Consider the following 15,232-nt stretch of genomic DNA (forward strand, 5'->3'; position numbering starts at 1 on the left):
AATAAAACAAAACTCACTCTCTCTCTCTCTCTCTCTATAACCATCTAACTATATAATAAACTATGTAATATGAAATATGTATAGTCCAGGATGAAGCATTTGTAAAAGACTGAGTCATTTATAATGGAAAATAAATATCACTATATAATATTTTTGCAGCCATTTTTGGGAAGTTAGGGTAAAAACTGTTTTTTCAAGGATTTTCTAAGTGTTAACCTCCTGAGACCCGAACCACCAATGCTGACCTGGGACCTGAAAATGAGAGCCACATATAAGAATATTCGTTTGAAATTTCGATAGGACAGTAACAGTATAATGTCCTCGTAAGTGGATATCAGGCCCTTGCAGAGCAAAATTTAGTATTTTGGTCTAAATAACCCAAAATGTGATGCCCACATATGTGGACGCCAGGTCCTAGGAGGTTAAACAAAAAAAAAGTTACAAATTAATAACAGATAGCGAAGATTGACTGTTACTGCAAGATTTTAACATGAGCTAAATAAAAACAATGTCCTTTTGTGCTTGCTTGGTAAAGCGTGTTCTTTTATTCTGAAACCGTCCACATTTCCCGTCATGCCTGTATTCCATGCCAGTGCTAAATTACATCGCCCAAAGGGTCATCGCCGAAGGTACACTCTGCTGTGATTGGTTAATGGAGTCAGACCGCGAACAATGGCGTGTATTTTTGTAACTCTCTCTGTGACCAGAGGATGACGCTCCGGGCCAAAGAAAAGAAGATGTTAGTGGTTGAGTAGGCTCATCAAAGTTACATTTCGGGACTGTAGGGACGTTGCTGATAAGCAATATGTGCTCATCCGGTCCATAGAAAGTAAGTTAACGAAATTAAATAAATTCATGTTCGAGTTTGTTATGAAGCCTTTGTCGTGACGTGTTCTTGTTTGCGTTGCAGTTCAAGGTTCACACAGCTGTTTACAGCACTTAGATTAAAAGCAGCTCAAGCAGCGTATGATCATTTGCAGCCTTTTTATGAAACGATTGAAGTAAACAGTTCTTAGGTTGCTATCTGCTACATTTTGATTTTGTTTCCTTCAGATCCACCGATCAGAGTTGGTTTGATTTGGCTGTGTGAACCGATTGTTTAGCAGAAATCTGCATTACAGTTTTTTACAGACGCTAGGACACATTTCCCAATACTTAGGTCACGTTTGCAAAACTCCTCACACAGTGAGCACAACAGAAGTCTATGTGGGCTAAACTGAGGACCAGTTATCATTGTTTTGGCACAAAATGCATTCAATGACTACATCTCTCAAATTTCATGAATTATCTTCTCACTCAGACACAACAACTGCCAAAAATCTTTGTACGTACAGGACATTTTGCATGTGCTTACATACTGTTTTCAAAACTGTTAAACTTATGGCCAAAACAATAACACAATGCAAAACTTGAAAAGACAGCAAAATTCAACAACAATATTTTATTGAAACATATTTTAAATCTAAAAATGCAGTTTAACCAGCCACAGCTTATTCTCATTGTAGATGAACATCTACACAGGTGTTACTCCTTCAATTTTTCAACTCCTTCAATTCTGGCAGCCAGAAGATTCTTTCCTAGGTGTGTTGCCCTAGATGACATAAGATGTGATGTGGATGAGAACCTGTGGCCAAATGGAGAAGACCGAGTAGATTAGCATTACTATTGTATGTGTATCAGTGGATGGTGTGTATACAAATTCTTGTATTTTGGGATTACTTAGTGCAAAAAAATAAAAAATACATGAACAAATATTAACGAATTCTGCATGATGTCTGATTCATTCCAGTAACATATACTGAAATTATAAACAGAGATGTGTCCTTGTTTTACACAAGAAAACACTGTGTAATGCTACATGTTGTTAGTGTTTTTTAGGTCATTGTTTTGTGGGTGACAAAGTGTGTTTGTCGGCTGTCAACCTTTGCTAGTGTTCTGGAAGAATGAGTTTATTTGAGACCTGAATGAAGTGTTTTGGTAGTTGTAGTGCATTTTGAATGTGAAATGAACTGCTTTGCCAAGCTGACGGTCAGTTAGGAGGATTGTGTGAAGTGTTTTGCAAAAGTGACCTAAGTCTGTAAAAAACTGTAACCCTGCGGTTCCCAACCTTTATTGCGCCACGGACCGGTCTATGTCCGACAAGAGTTTCATGGACCAGCCTTTAAGGTGTCGCGGATAAATCCAACAAAATAAAACCAGTACCGGTACCAGAAAACAAGAAAATTTATTCATAACACATGGGAAAAGACCCAGGGAAACCAAGTTAACGATAAAAAATAAATAATAAATAAAACCCCTAAATTTCACACTCGAGCCTCAACTCTCGCGGCCCGCTACCAAACGACTCACGGGCCAGTACCGGTCCGTGGCCCGGGGACTGGGGACCGTTGCATTAACTTATGCGCCGATTTTACCGGGAGGACCGGACAGCTTGTGCGGACTCATAATTCATTCTCTCGTGTATTTGCAGTGTTAAATGAAGGGGACGCAGCTTTAAAGATTAACCGTTTTAAAGACAATCTGGTGGTCGCACACGGGAGAATACTAATGTAATCAGATCCATAAAGTCAAGACTCACGTTTTGTTTCTATTTTTTGTATCTTGTGTAAATGCGTAAGTACATCTTAAACATCTGTATCCTCTCCAAGAGGCCATGTACCCTGTAGACCTGCCATCTGTGGATCACAATGACCTGACATCTGCGTCTGAACAGTACATGTCCTCTCTGGAGTCCAGCCCCTGTGATAATGAGTGGTTTCAGTCATCGCAGACCTCAAAGGTACCTAACCACATTTGGGTGACTGATTATTATTGCAAATAATACAGGGAGTGCAGAATTATTAGGCAAGTTGTATTTTTGAGGAATAATTTTATTATTGAACAACAATCATGTTCTCAATGAACCCAAAAAACTCATTAATATCAAAGCTGAATGTTTTTGGAAGTAGTTTTTAGTTTGTTTGTAGTTTGAGCTATTTTAGGGGGATATCTGTGTGTGCAGGTGACTATTACTGTGCAGAATTATTAGGCAACTTAACAAAAAACAAATATATACCCATTTCAATTATTTATTTTTACCAGTGACACCAATATAACATCTCCACATTCACAAATATACATTTCTGACATTCAAAAACAAAACAAAAACAAATCAGCGACCAATATAGCCACCTTTCTTTGCAAGGACACTCAAAAGCCTGCCATCCATGGATTCTGTCAGTGTTTTGATCTGTTCACCATCAACATTGCGTGCAGCAGCAACCACAGCCTCCCAGACACTGTTCAGAGAGGTGTACTGTTTTCCCTCCTTGTAAATCTCACATTTGATGATGGACCACAGGTTCTCAATGGGGTTCAGATCAGGTGAACAAGGAGGCCATGTCATTAGTTTTTCTTCTTTTATACCCTTTCTTGCCAGCCACGCTGTGGAGTACTTGGACGCGTGTGATGGAGCATTGTCCTGCATGAAAATCATGTTTTTCTTGAAGGATGCAGACTTCTTCCTGTACCACTGCTTGAAGAAGGTGTCTTCCAGAAACTGGCAGTAGGACTGGGAGTTGAGCTTGACTCCATCCTCAACCCGAAAAGGCCCCACAAGCTCATCTTTGACGATACCAGCCCAAACCAGTACTCCACCTCCACCTTGCTGGCGTCTGAGTCGGACTGGAGCTCTCTGCCCTTTACCAATCCAGCCACGGGCCCATCCATCTGGCCCATCAAGACTCACTCTCATTTCATCAGTCCATAAAACCTTAGAAAAACCAGTCTTGAGATATTTCTTGGCCCAGTCTTGACGTTTCAGCTTGTGTGTCTTGTTCAGTGGTGGTCGTCTTTCAGCCTTTCTTACCTTGGCCATGTCTCTGAGTATTGCACACCTTGTGCTTTTGGGCACTCCAGTGATGTTGCAGCTCTGAAATATGGCCAAACTGGTGGCAAGTGGCATCTTGGCAGCTGCACGCTTGACTTTTCTCAGTTCATGGGCAGTTATTTTGCGCCTTGGTTTTTCCACACGCTTCTTGCGACCCTGTTGACTATTTTGAATGAAACGCTTGATTGTTCGATGATCACGCTTCAGAAGCTTTGCAATTTTGAGACTGCTGCATCCCTCTGCAAGATATCTCACTATTTTTGACTTTTCTGAGCCTGTCAAGTCCTTCTTTTGACCCATTTTGCCAAAGGAAAGGACGTTGCCTAATAATTATGCACACCTGATATAGGGTGTTGATGTCATTAGACCACACCCCTTCTCATTACAGAGATGCACATCACCTAATATGCTTAATTGGTAGTAGGCTTTCGAGCCTGTACAGCTTGGAGTAAGGCAACATGCATGAAGAGGATGATGTGGACAAAATACTCATTTGCCTAATAATTCTGCACTCCCTGTATATTCTTCAAGGTCTGCTGTAAATGAAATTATGTTTGCAGTTATTCACATGGACTTGTTTATTTAGTCTACAGTAAAATCTAGAAAAATCTCAGCTAACCATAAACAGCTTCACATTCTTAAATCAAGAGCCTAAAATCTTTTAGCATCCATATTATCCATTAACTGTGTTCTCCTAGTAACTCGAAATGTAACTTTATCGTCTACATTTCAAGTTATTTTCTCAAAACTTTGAGTTAGTAAGTGTAAACTTTGAAATCTTATGTAGATGTAGGTTTCTTCCTGTTAAAAGGGAGTTTTTCCTTCCCTCTGTCACCAACTGCATGCTCATAAGGGATCGTCTCATTGTTCTCTGTATTATTGTCGAGTCTTTGCCTTACAATTTGAAGCGCCTTGAGGTGACTGTTGTGATTTGGTGCTATATAAATACAACAGAGTTGGATGTAATAACACCTAATCATGCATATGTTTTGGTATTGAAATACACAACAGATCTTTTAAAGCATTAAACTTAACTTGTTTTGGCGTGCAGATGCCCTGAATTAACTCTCTGTGTGGTTACTGTGACTCTCGAACGGGAACTATGGTGGAAGTGTTTTTACCACCTTACCAACATTTGGCTTGATGTTATCTTCCTGTCTGCTCAGGTGGCAATAACGGCAACAAATGTGAGCCAGCTGCAGCTGTTTGAGGATGGCCAGCCTGCCTGCGCGGTGCTGGCACTGCACCCTTCGGATGATCAAACACAAGGTTTGGGTTCAGCACGCTGCTCTGTGAGATGTTCCAGCCTCAGACACAGACTGACGCTCTCTGCTCTGATGTTACCTTCCAGTGGTCAGCCTATACCTGCACGGGAAGTGGTGGCTTTTGGATGACGTCTTGCGAACGTCAAGCAAATCCAGAAGTGGTTTGGTGTCGGTAACTGTGTTAAAGTACATTTGTCTAGACACTATGTCACTTCATGGCTCGTACACAGGTGTGAACAGTGAGAGAATAAATCAGTCTACTCATGACAAGAATCATCTCAAGATTGCATTGTAGGTGTGGTCGGTAGCAGCTTATGCAGCGGGTTTGCGGGAGAAACTCGGGAGAATTTTCTCCAACCACGTCATCTCAGTGTACTTCAGACTCAGCAATATGGTGACGTGCAAGATAAAAATAGTGGTCAACGACCCTCAGGACCACCTCTAGAGGTGACAGCCCCCATTAGGAATAAAATACCTGACACAGTCCACTATTTGTTTTTAGAACTGAAGAAGCCTCTTGAATTCGAGGTGAAATGTCTTAACAAACTTAAAGAAGTCAAGTTGTCTTCTTTTTTTTCAAGTCTTAAGACATACATAAATACAACCATAAATACATACAACCAAGCTGTGCAGTGGAGTGTGAAGCTGGAAAACGCATGAACCTATGTTATACTGGCTTTTGACGCTTGCCATAGTTTTACAGGCTTCAGGTGTAAATTCACAGAAAAAGTCTGTTCTATCAATTTCTAAATGAAGATTTGCTGAATCGTTAATCTACCAGAGCCGACTGTCTGGAAACTTCTGCATGTTGTCCGCAGGTCCAGTCTGTTATGGAGAGGGTGATTGTATTTCTGCTCAGTCAGATAATGGAGAGGCCTTCACTGTTCTCCCTGCATCCTCCCAAAGAGAGCTGCAAAGTGCTGTGGAAAGACAACCAGGCGGTCGGCTTTTACACCGTGAAGCACAAAGGTGGGCAGAGGAGGATGAGAGTGATTGGCAAACAGGGTATCAGTGAACATACACATCTGCAGGTTGTGATTTATATTTTGTGTATGTCCAGCAGGAGTTTGGACAAATGTGAAGAAAGCTGCAAAGTTAAGGGCAGAAGACTGGCTTGAGTCGGATTGAAACTTTAATTAAGTCAGAAACAGCATGAAATTAGGAGCTGGGTGGAGGCGGGCTGCAAAGTGGCCTGCAGATGTGCAGCAAGTGTGGATGATCTAAAATATCTTATATGAGATAGATGAGTTGGATGTGAATTTGCATCAGATGATCTTCCAGGACCGAGCAATTCCTCAATTTTCTGATCACATCCAGGCCTAACTAATCACGCCAAGATGACTATTAGGAAGGTGTTCACTTTGAAGCTTCACAAATCTCTTTCTATGGATAAATCATACCCTCTGTTGTCCTTCTATTTGAAGGAGTTACACTGACTTAGCTTTTCAGACCTGAAAGCTACATCCACCTCTTAAATGCAATCCATGTCCTCCTCTGCTGTTTCAGGGAGTCTGTGTGACGGCTGGAGCAGCTGCTGTTACCTTCTGCCTGTTCTGGACACTGTGCTGGTGAGGAGGAGCTGCAGGAGGAGAGGCTTCGGCCTTCAGATGCTGGAGGATTTCTGCTCCTCCTTCTCTACGGAGGAGTTTCTGGGAGTCAGCTCTCCATTATCCCCCAGCATGGCTGCAGGTCAGCTCGGGTCCTTCTTTGACCTGTTTGTATACTTGTTTCTTTAGGTCTCTGTCAGACAGTTTGCTGTATCTGGTCAAGGAACTGCATGTTTTCTTCGCTTTTGTTCAATAGAAATGTTCAGTAGACTCACGCACTAATGATCTAGTTATAGCTAAAAGCTGATCACACACCTGTACATCATGACGCAAAAAAATGTAATAGGTTTTTTTTAATAGTGGAATTTGCATTTCCCAAGTGAAACACACAGAAATCCAAGATGACACTGACTGTAACTGGAAACAGAGGTGAACTTGATGATTTAGCCCCTCATTTAAATGAAAGGCATTTGGTCAACCAATGAGTGTTTCATTTGAAGTTTTTTGTCGTCGCTTTTCCCAGAGTGTCTCCTGGTGAGATGTGCCCGGCAGGTGTCAGGATACTCTACTGTTTTTGTTATTATACCTTGGCGCTAAGCACGGGTGACCGTAACAATCACCATATTAAAGCGTATGGTGGCACATAACTGTTATAATCGTGTCTCTTGGGCCCCAGCAGTGGTTGTGGATGTGGAGTCTGAATGGTTGGCTCAGAGGTCGCCTGAAACAGCCGATTGGTATCAAAGAGTTTTGCTGAAGTTTTGCAGCTTCACAGAAGCAGAAACTTGGGTTTGGAAAAGTCTGAGGAGACCATGGAGAACAGATTTTTTAGCTGGCCTCATGAAAGTTCTGGCAAGCTGTCCGGCAGCTCAGGAAAGGAAAGCAGGGCTGGGCTCAGGCTCGGTCAGGGATAAAAACTGCTGTCCAGAACTAAAGATATTGTCAGGCGCTGGAAAGAACACTTAAGGAACACTTGAATCTGACCAAAACGTCCTTTTTGAAGGAGAGAGAGCCTGAACACTCATGGGAAGACTCACTAATTGCTTCATTTCACTGATTAATGACAATGGTTTTTACAAGGTTACACAGATCTCCTTTAAAGTGCCAGATTAAGGTGATATAGACCATTTTTCCAAAGCTCATTGTGTGCAAAGCGTTGTTTCCCAGACTTTTGCTGCTTTCTTTTATTCCTTTTTTTCCCAAACTCTTTTTATTTTTCAGAATCACAGCAAATTACAGTACAACAACAGAGTGATTGCACACCATGTAAAAAAGACAAAAAAGACTTAGCTGTGCCCAAAAGTGCCGGTCAAAGTGACATTGTGGCTATACATGTAAAAGAAACCTAACCATGTCATAAACGCGGTCCCCACAGCAAACCACAGAGTGGAGACAGTACGGGATATCCACAGCAACTCAAGATTATCTTTGGTAGAAAAAACAGAATAATAATAGAGTACCTCATGACCAAAAGAAGTCAGGAGTGAACAAAAATAAAACAAAATAAAAGCAGTAGAGTAGCATAGAACCAAGTACAATAAAATAGGGACAGCCAGATTCACAGTGGTATATCACAGAACTGCTGTCATGGTCCTGGGTCGGTGACCCAGCGCTTTAAGTTTATTATTATCATTTTCTAGTTTATTATTATGATGATGATTATTGTTTGAGTTCTATGTGTTATATTCGGTCTGCCTCTGAGTCTGTATCTCTGTCTGTCTATGGTGTCACCCCGTCTGTTTGTGAATCTGTCTGTATGACAGTATGTTTGCACTGAAGCACCGCAGCAATTTCCTAATGTTGTAAACCTGCTCAACATTTGGCAATAAAACCCTTTCTGATTCTGATTCTGTCTGTTCAGTTCAGCGTCTTGTCTGGTTCCCTGTGTCTGAGTTTCCTGTTTTATTGTGAAGGTCTGTGTCTTATGTGAGTGTGCTCAGTTTACGTTTCCCCTGTCTCGTCAGCTGTGATTTCTCCCAGGTGTGTTCCCCTCCTGTCTCTCATCCCTTGATTACTGCCATCTGTGTATTTAAGCCCTGTGTTTCTCTGTGTCAGTGTCGCGTTGTACTCTCAACTAGCTGTGTATTTTGCGTCTCTAGTGTTTAGTCACCTGCTCCAGTTTAGTGTTTCAGTCCTCAGTTCCTCTGTTATGACCTTTGTTTGTCTTTTAGTGAGTTTATTTAGTACGAGGTTTCTCCCAGCAATAAAGCTGCGCTTTAAGTCCCACTTCCGTGTCTGAGTTCTGCATTTTGGGTCCACCACTCCTGCTTGCCTGCCTGCCACACAGCCAACCATGACAACTGCACTGTTTCTACATTGTTGAAAAAGGGTTTCCATGAATTCAGAAATATTGCCGTTGACCCACATAGAGTATGTTTTACCGTTTCCACATTGCTAAAAAGAACACCTGTAATCCAGGCCTCAGAGAGAGGAGGGTGACTGACTTCCACTGGAGCAAAATCAGACATCTGGCCAAAAGAGTTAAAAAAGCCACGAAATCTGTCAACGCTAGCAAAGCAGTCTCACCAGGTGTCACAGCAAAGACTGACACATTTAGATCTAAGTGCTCCTGAAGTACCTCTAGTAAGGCAGGGACAGGACCACAACATCAGTGAGGCGTGGGCTTGTTTGCATCTATCACAGACAGGATCAGCATCAGGGTAGATTTTGGAAAGTGCGAGTTTTCACCAGTGGGTGTGGTGCAGCACTTTGCACTGGACCAGTGTATGCCCGGCACTAATAGATGACGAGTGGACCCGGAAGAGTATATCCTCCCAAAAGTCCTGGGTGATTTCCTTACCAAGGTCCTGCTCCCAAAGCGACTGAATAGTTAACACTGGGACACTCCGGAGATAAAGGATTCTTCATAGCTGCATGAAGCAGCACCGTTTTAATTTGGAGGTGGACGCAAAAGAGTCTCAATGAGTGGGGTTAAAGGCTGAGAGGGAAAATGAGGTGTCATCCCTCGAATAAAGCTACAGACCTGTGGGTACCCAAAAAAGTGGGTTTCATTGTTCAAGTTGTTCAAAGGAAGAGAAAATGCCCTTAGAATAGATCATTAAATGATTTTATACCCAAAGTAGACAACAGGGCAAAGCTTCCATCCCGTGGTGAAGCCTTAAAAACATGGTTCCTACAGGTTGCAAAGAAAAAATCTGCAGGACAAAATGCTGTCTTGGATTTCTAAGCGCATTCAGCCTCATTATCTACTCATATAATCACTCAGACTTATCCATGCTCCAACAGAAATACAACAAAACATGTGTTTGTGTGTTCAGTGTTCAAAAGGTTCCTGCAGAAGCACCAGCAGTATCGAGAGCGTCTGTACGAGGTGGAAGCTCCAGGGGGCTGGACTCAACGACGAAACATCTGGCTTAACATTCTGCTCGGACGCTACTGCCTCGGTAAACATTGGTTTGTTTTTTATGGGTTTAAGAATATTTTCAGATTTATATTGAATTGCTAACGTGGGAATGTCTTGAAGACGGCACGTGTCCTTATCTGACTCACATCTTTTAGGTACTGATAAGGAGAGCAGCCCAATATCAGGAGAAACACAGAGAAATGCACTCAAGGACTCCTTTCACAAGGTAAGAATGTCAGGCTACGTCCACACTAGCCTGGGTGAATTTGAAAGTGGCGTCTGAAAACGCTCCGCCTCCACACTATCGTTTTCATTTGTTTTCACAGAAATGCTTGCGTTTCAGTACTGCGCATGCGTGATACGCAAGACGATTCGACCTGCCTTAAATCCATCTGCTGTTTATTTACTTTTCAGCTCTTTGAAACGTTGCAGCAAAACGTTGAGGAAAAGCACCGAGTTTTTTAAATGGACCAACAATGAGACGGAGTTATTGCTGCGAGTAACACAAAAGTACAAAGTTGTAAAAGAGAGTGAGAATTAAAGAATTTGAAGAAAAGCTCTCTGGAGCACGTACAGACTGATATTAACCTTTAATAGGGCTGTCAAAATTGAGCGCAAGCAAAACAACTGCTGTATAATGCCCTCTGCTATCTTAGTTTAATTGGTCACATGACTGCATCACATGACTAACATGCATCGTCATCGTTTTCGAAAAGGCTCCAAGTTCGCTGTCAACACTGCGACGCGAAAACATTTTCCCAAATGTATCCGCTTTGGAGAGCGTTTTCAAAACGCTGCGTTTTCCTTGACCGAAAACGCCGTCTCAGTGTGGACGGAAGGCCAAAATGATGCGTTTTCAAACCAAAACTTATTAGTGTGGACATGGCCTCAGTTTCTCCACGATTACACTGAAAAACATCTTCAGCCAACTTAGACTGAAACAGCTACTCGTCACACACTTCACATTCATGGCCAGAGATCAGTACTGCCCACAGTAACGCGTTACTTGTAACTCAGACACATGGTTCTTAAAATAAGTAATCAGTAAAGTAACAGGATTACTTTTTTGGGGAAGTAATCAGTAATTAGTTACTGATTACTTTTTTCAAGTAACTTGACCAACACTGTTCATGACTATATCAAGAGCTTGTTGAAGCCGGCGTTTTCATTGAAAACTTTAATTTCAGCTGATGGCTGTTCGAGGCTCCTCCTGAGGTTTATAGTTTTGAAAATGAATGGATGAAAGTAAATACGTCCAGTAAGGCTTAGTTTGATATTTTATAGTTTTATTAACAGTGAATTTACCTGTTTTACTGACTATTCTAGTGTTGCTAAGGAGATCTTAATGTCTAATTAGTTTCCCAGAGAAATGTTGTAATTTGCAGCAATGATGACCCACTACTGATTTGGTATGACCAGAATAATATTCTGGTGTGTCGACAGCTGCAGACATTTGGGACTCGTAGTCATTCCTGTTACACTTCCATGGAGTCCACCTGAAGGGTGCTTGCATAGTTTGTGCGTTGTAATGTCTCCGTGAAAGAGTCTCTGATGACAAATTTCCATCTCTCTGCCCAACGGGGATCCAAGGAGACCCTCATGGACACGAAACATCACACGGTACACTTAGAAAACGATTCCATGAGATTTTGTAATTGTTGCAGTTTAGTGTATCGAGTGCTTGACTTTATGATTGATTTTGGACTTGTTATGATCTGTATGGCCTCACGTTTAGATTTAGGTGCTACATGTTCTTGCTCTCTGAGGAATTGTTGGGTTTCACCTCACAATACTGTGAGGCGCTTTGTTCTACCACTGAGCCTCACTAGAAGGCTAAAATAGCGCGTCTGGCTTTAACAACGGAAGCACAGTTATTTTGGGGACCGCTCTCAGACCTACTGCTTTAAACAGAAGAGGATGTGAAAACAAGCCTCTGACTTTTCTACTTTCACGGTCACCAGAGGATGAATGTCATCGACTGTACTGATCACTTGAGATGAAATCAAGATTATTAATATTTCAAAGCTTTCAGTGCTTTTATAGATTGATCTGAAACTGAATTATGTGCAAGTGTCAGTGAGGAGAATCACACTGAGTCACTTGGTGGCACTATGAAAGCAGAGTGACTAATCCCAGACCTTCAGACTTTAAACAATGTGAAACCAGACATAGACTTGTGGGTTTTCACCTTTTTGTCTGTCAGCTCTTGACCCAAATATGTAATATGCTTTGAGATTGCATGTATCAAGAACTGGCATGTTCAACACAGTGCAGTGAAATGAGTTCCAGTACGGCTGAGTGTGTAAATTTGCACACTTTTTTCCTTTACCTGATTCTGTTAAAAAGTAGCAGCGCATTGGCCGGGAATTGGCCCTGCGTCTCCTGCATCTACCACTGAACCACCAATGCCACGTCCTGTCACTGCTACAGGGCCAGATGCTTGCTGGCTAAAAGCCCTGCATCTCTTTTGGCACATTTGAGATATTAAACGTCAAACAAGCTACCAGCTCATGGCTCAGAAAATGATTTTATGATATTTTGCATTGACAATCAGGGCCGCGTATGATTCTTCGAGATGATATCATACCATGTTCTTGCTCTAGGAACAAATGCTATGTTCCTCCCAATAATCTTACCATATGCTGTGAGATGACATTATTATTATCTGGTATTATACGACGTCCATATGAGAGTCCTGCTATCTATTTTATCTTCTCTTACAATGTAACTTTATAGAGACCAGCATATATGTCAATAACAGAGTGAGAGTTACCAGCAGTAGGAGGTTCACACCATAAGCTTCAAACTTGTGTAAACCACACATCAAATTGTGGCACAAAAAATGCTTTCGTGAGATTTTGTATTGACGTTCATGCCCCCCGAGAATGTTTCTCACCCACTTCAGAGGGTTTGTGGATTTTTGTTCTCATGTTGTGACTCTTTGTAGTTTTTTTTTTTAATGTCTCCTGTAGCTATTTTGTGTAAGCAGCAATAATTTATCCAATTCTGTTTATCTCCATGCAGACTTGTATACTGGACCTGGGCACACTGGGAAGCACTGGTGTAAACACCGCAGTGGTGTTGGACTCTGCTGAACAGCAATTTAAATCATGTGAGCCAAGCCAAGGAAGATGGTCCCTGAGCAGCGAGCTCCCTGGAACAGGATGTAGCCCTGCAGCCCAAACTATCCATGTGCAATCTGGACCTCCCACCCGGCTCCTAAACACAGCACAGGCTTTGAAATCCAAGGCTTCCAAATCTACAAAGCACTACAGACAGGAACCAGAGGACATGCAGAAAATTCCCAAACGAGCCAGAAGTGAGTTGAAACATGTACACACAAAGACTGCATTCAGTAGCAGAGCCCGCAGAGAATGTTCGGACACTTAACCGAAACCATATCCACATTCATTTAGGTGACTTTGTGTTCTTTCCATCAAATCAAAGTGAGTTTTGAATGAACAGCAGACTGCATGTACCTAAACATGCACAATAAACCTTTTTGTGTGTCTTTGTAGTATCGTGTTTCTTTGTGGCTACTTAATAGTGTTTGTGCTAAATAAGAACCATGTGTCTGAGTTATTGATTTTTGCCTTCAAACATAAATACATCCACACAGATTATTATTAGAGTATAGCATATGCATTTGCTCCGTGGGTACAACTTGCACAGCATTTCAACCCATTTTAGATGCAAGGTTGGGGTTCATACGGTGACCTCAGATTATTATGCTTAACTATTAATGCACAGGATCAATCAATAAAGAGCTACAATATAGTTTTTTCTGCACTAATCACATAAAAAACCACAGCTTCTGAGGCTTGGTGTGGATTAGGAGATAGAGCAACCCGTCGACTCATTGGACGGTTGGTGGTTTGGTCCTTGACTGCTCCAGCCTGCATGCCAAAGTATCCCAAACCCTGAGTTGCTCCTGATGTGCTCACGGAGGAAAAATTGTTTAAAACTACAGATGTATTATCATCTCGCCCACTGCACTTTAGGTACATATAAAAAGAAAAAATCTTGGTGTATTGTCCGTCAGAGGATAGACTTTAAAGTTCTGATGCTGGCCTATAAAGCTCTGAATGGTTTAGGACCAAACTACATCAGTGACCTCCTGACCCAGTATGAACCATCCAGATCCCTCAGGTCATCTGGATCCGGTCTTTTATCAGTTCCCAGAGTCAGAACCAGACACGGAGAAGCTGCATTCAGCTTTTATGCTCCTTATATCTGGAACAAACTCCCAGAAAGCCTCAGATCAGCTGAAACACTCAGTTTATTTAAATCCAGGTTGAAGACTCACCTGTTCTCAGCTGCATTTGAATAAAGCACCAAATCCACACTTTAAGCTTAAATTTCAAAACTTACATTTAACTACTGATTTTATCTACTGTTCTGATTTTATCTGTTTTGGTTTTATATACTGTTGTTTGTTTGTTTGTTTGTTTGTTTGTTTGTTTGTTAATTAGTTAGTTTATTTGCTTGTTTTAATCAATTTTAAATCATGCTTTTTATTTGTTCTTGTTTCTAATGTCTCTGTAAAGCACTTTGAATCACCTTGTTGTTGAATTGTGCTATACAAATAAACTTGCCTTGCCTTGCCTTGCCTTGTTTAAAGCAACCATCTATATACATAGTATTTCGGCTTTTTTGTACACTGTTCTCATTGTGTTTCTTCTTGGTTTTTTATTTTTCTAATATATCTCTAATTCACTTTTTGTTCCTTTCCCTCGTGCTGGTGTAATAAATGAATTTCCCCCAGAGTGGGATTAAATAAAAATCTATGTGTGTTTGTATTCTTGTTGGATTATGAGTGCAAGTTTTCCTTTCACCTCCTAAGAATAAATGTGCTGGAATGAGAGTACAAACCCTTGAATCATTGCTAACTTTGTAGTTCTGGTGTTCAGAAATGGTGCAACAGTTTGCACAATGCTTGCATTTAACGTGTAAAATCAACAGTTCTGACAATAATCAGCAGATACTTGTAAAAGCTTTTTGTGTAGAAATAAAGCGTAAATCTGGACTTGCTGTGTGTGCAGACACCTGAAAATACAAGCTGTACCTGCAGGTTGCTGGTTTGAGTCCCTGTTCAGATACTGGTATTTCTCAGAGGATGATCCCCTCACTAAAGACCGCACGAGAAACAACTTTAACAAACATTAAGAATACTAATTAGCGCCTAATT

The 15,232-nt window shown here is 41.4% G+C and overlaps 1 protein-coding gene across 1 annotated transcript; it reads left to right on the top strand.

Moving 5' to 3' along the window:
• The first annotated feature begins 626 nt into the window (after positions 1–626).
• Positions 627–14,933, top strand: fam169b (family with sequence similarity 169 member B). Its single transcript, XM_086302016.1, has 9 exons — positions 627–829; positions 2,649–2,779; positions 5,035–5,137; positions 5,220–5,305; positions 5,952–6,102; positions 6,640–6,822; positions 9,959–10,084; positions 10,200–10,270; positions 13,069–14,933. The coding sequence occupies exons 2-9, from the start codon at positions 2,654–2,656 to the stop codon at positions 13,432–13,434; spliced, it is 1,212 nt and encodes a 403-aa protein (XP_086158142.1). The 5' UTR covers positions 627–829; positions 2,649–2,653; the 3' UTR covers positions 13,435–14,933.
• The last annotated feature ends 299 nt before the right edge of the window (positions 14,934–15,232 follow it).

The sequence above is a fragment of the Aulonocara sp. 'chitande type north' Nkhata Bay genome, linkage group LG7 (assembly GCF_057382095.1).
Source record: "Aulonocara sp. 'chitande type north' Nkhata Bay isolate Kocher_YH1m ecotype deep benthic linkage group LG7, A_spYH_male_GT1.1, whole genome shotgun sequence".
NCBI lineage: Eukaryota > Metazoa > Chordata > Actinopteri > Cichliformes > Cichlidae > Aulonocara > Aulonocara sp. 'chitande type north' Nkhata Bay.

Excerpts from the sequence above, each read along its gene's own strand:
- fam169b (XM_086302016.1), top strand. The coding sequence starts at position 2,654 with ATGTACCCTGTAGACCTGCCATCTGTGGATCACAATGACCTGACATCT. Across the intron at positions 6,103-6,639 it reads TTACACCGTGAAGCACAAAG|GGAGTCTGTGTGACGGCTGG; the intron begins GTGGGCAGAGGA and ends CTGCTGTTTCAG. Across the intron at positions 10,085-10,199 it reads GCTCGGACGCTACTGCCTCG|GTACTGATAAGGAGAGCAGC; the intron begins GTAAACATTGGT and ends CACATCTTTTAG.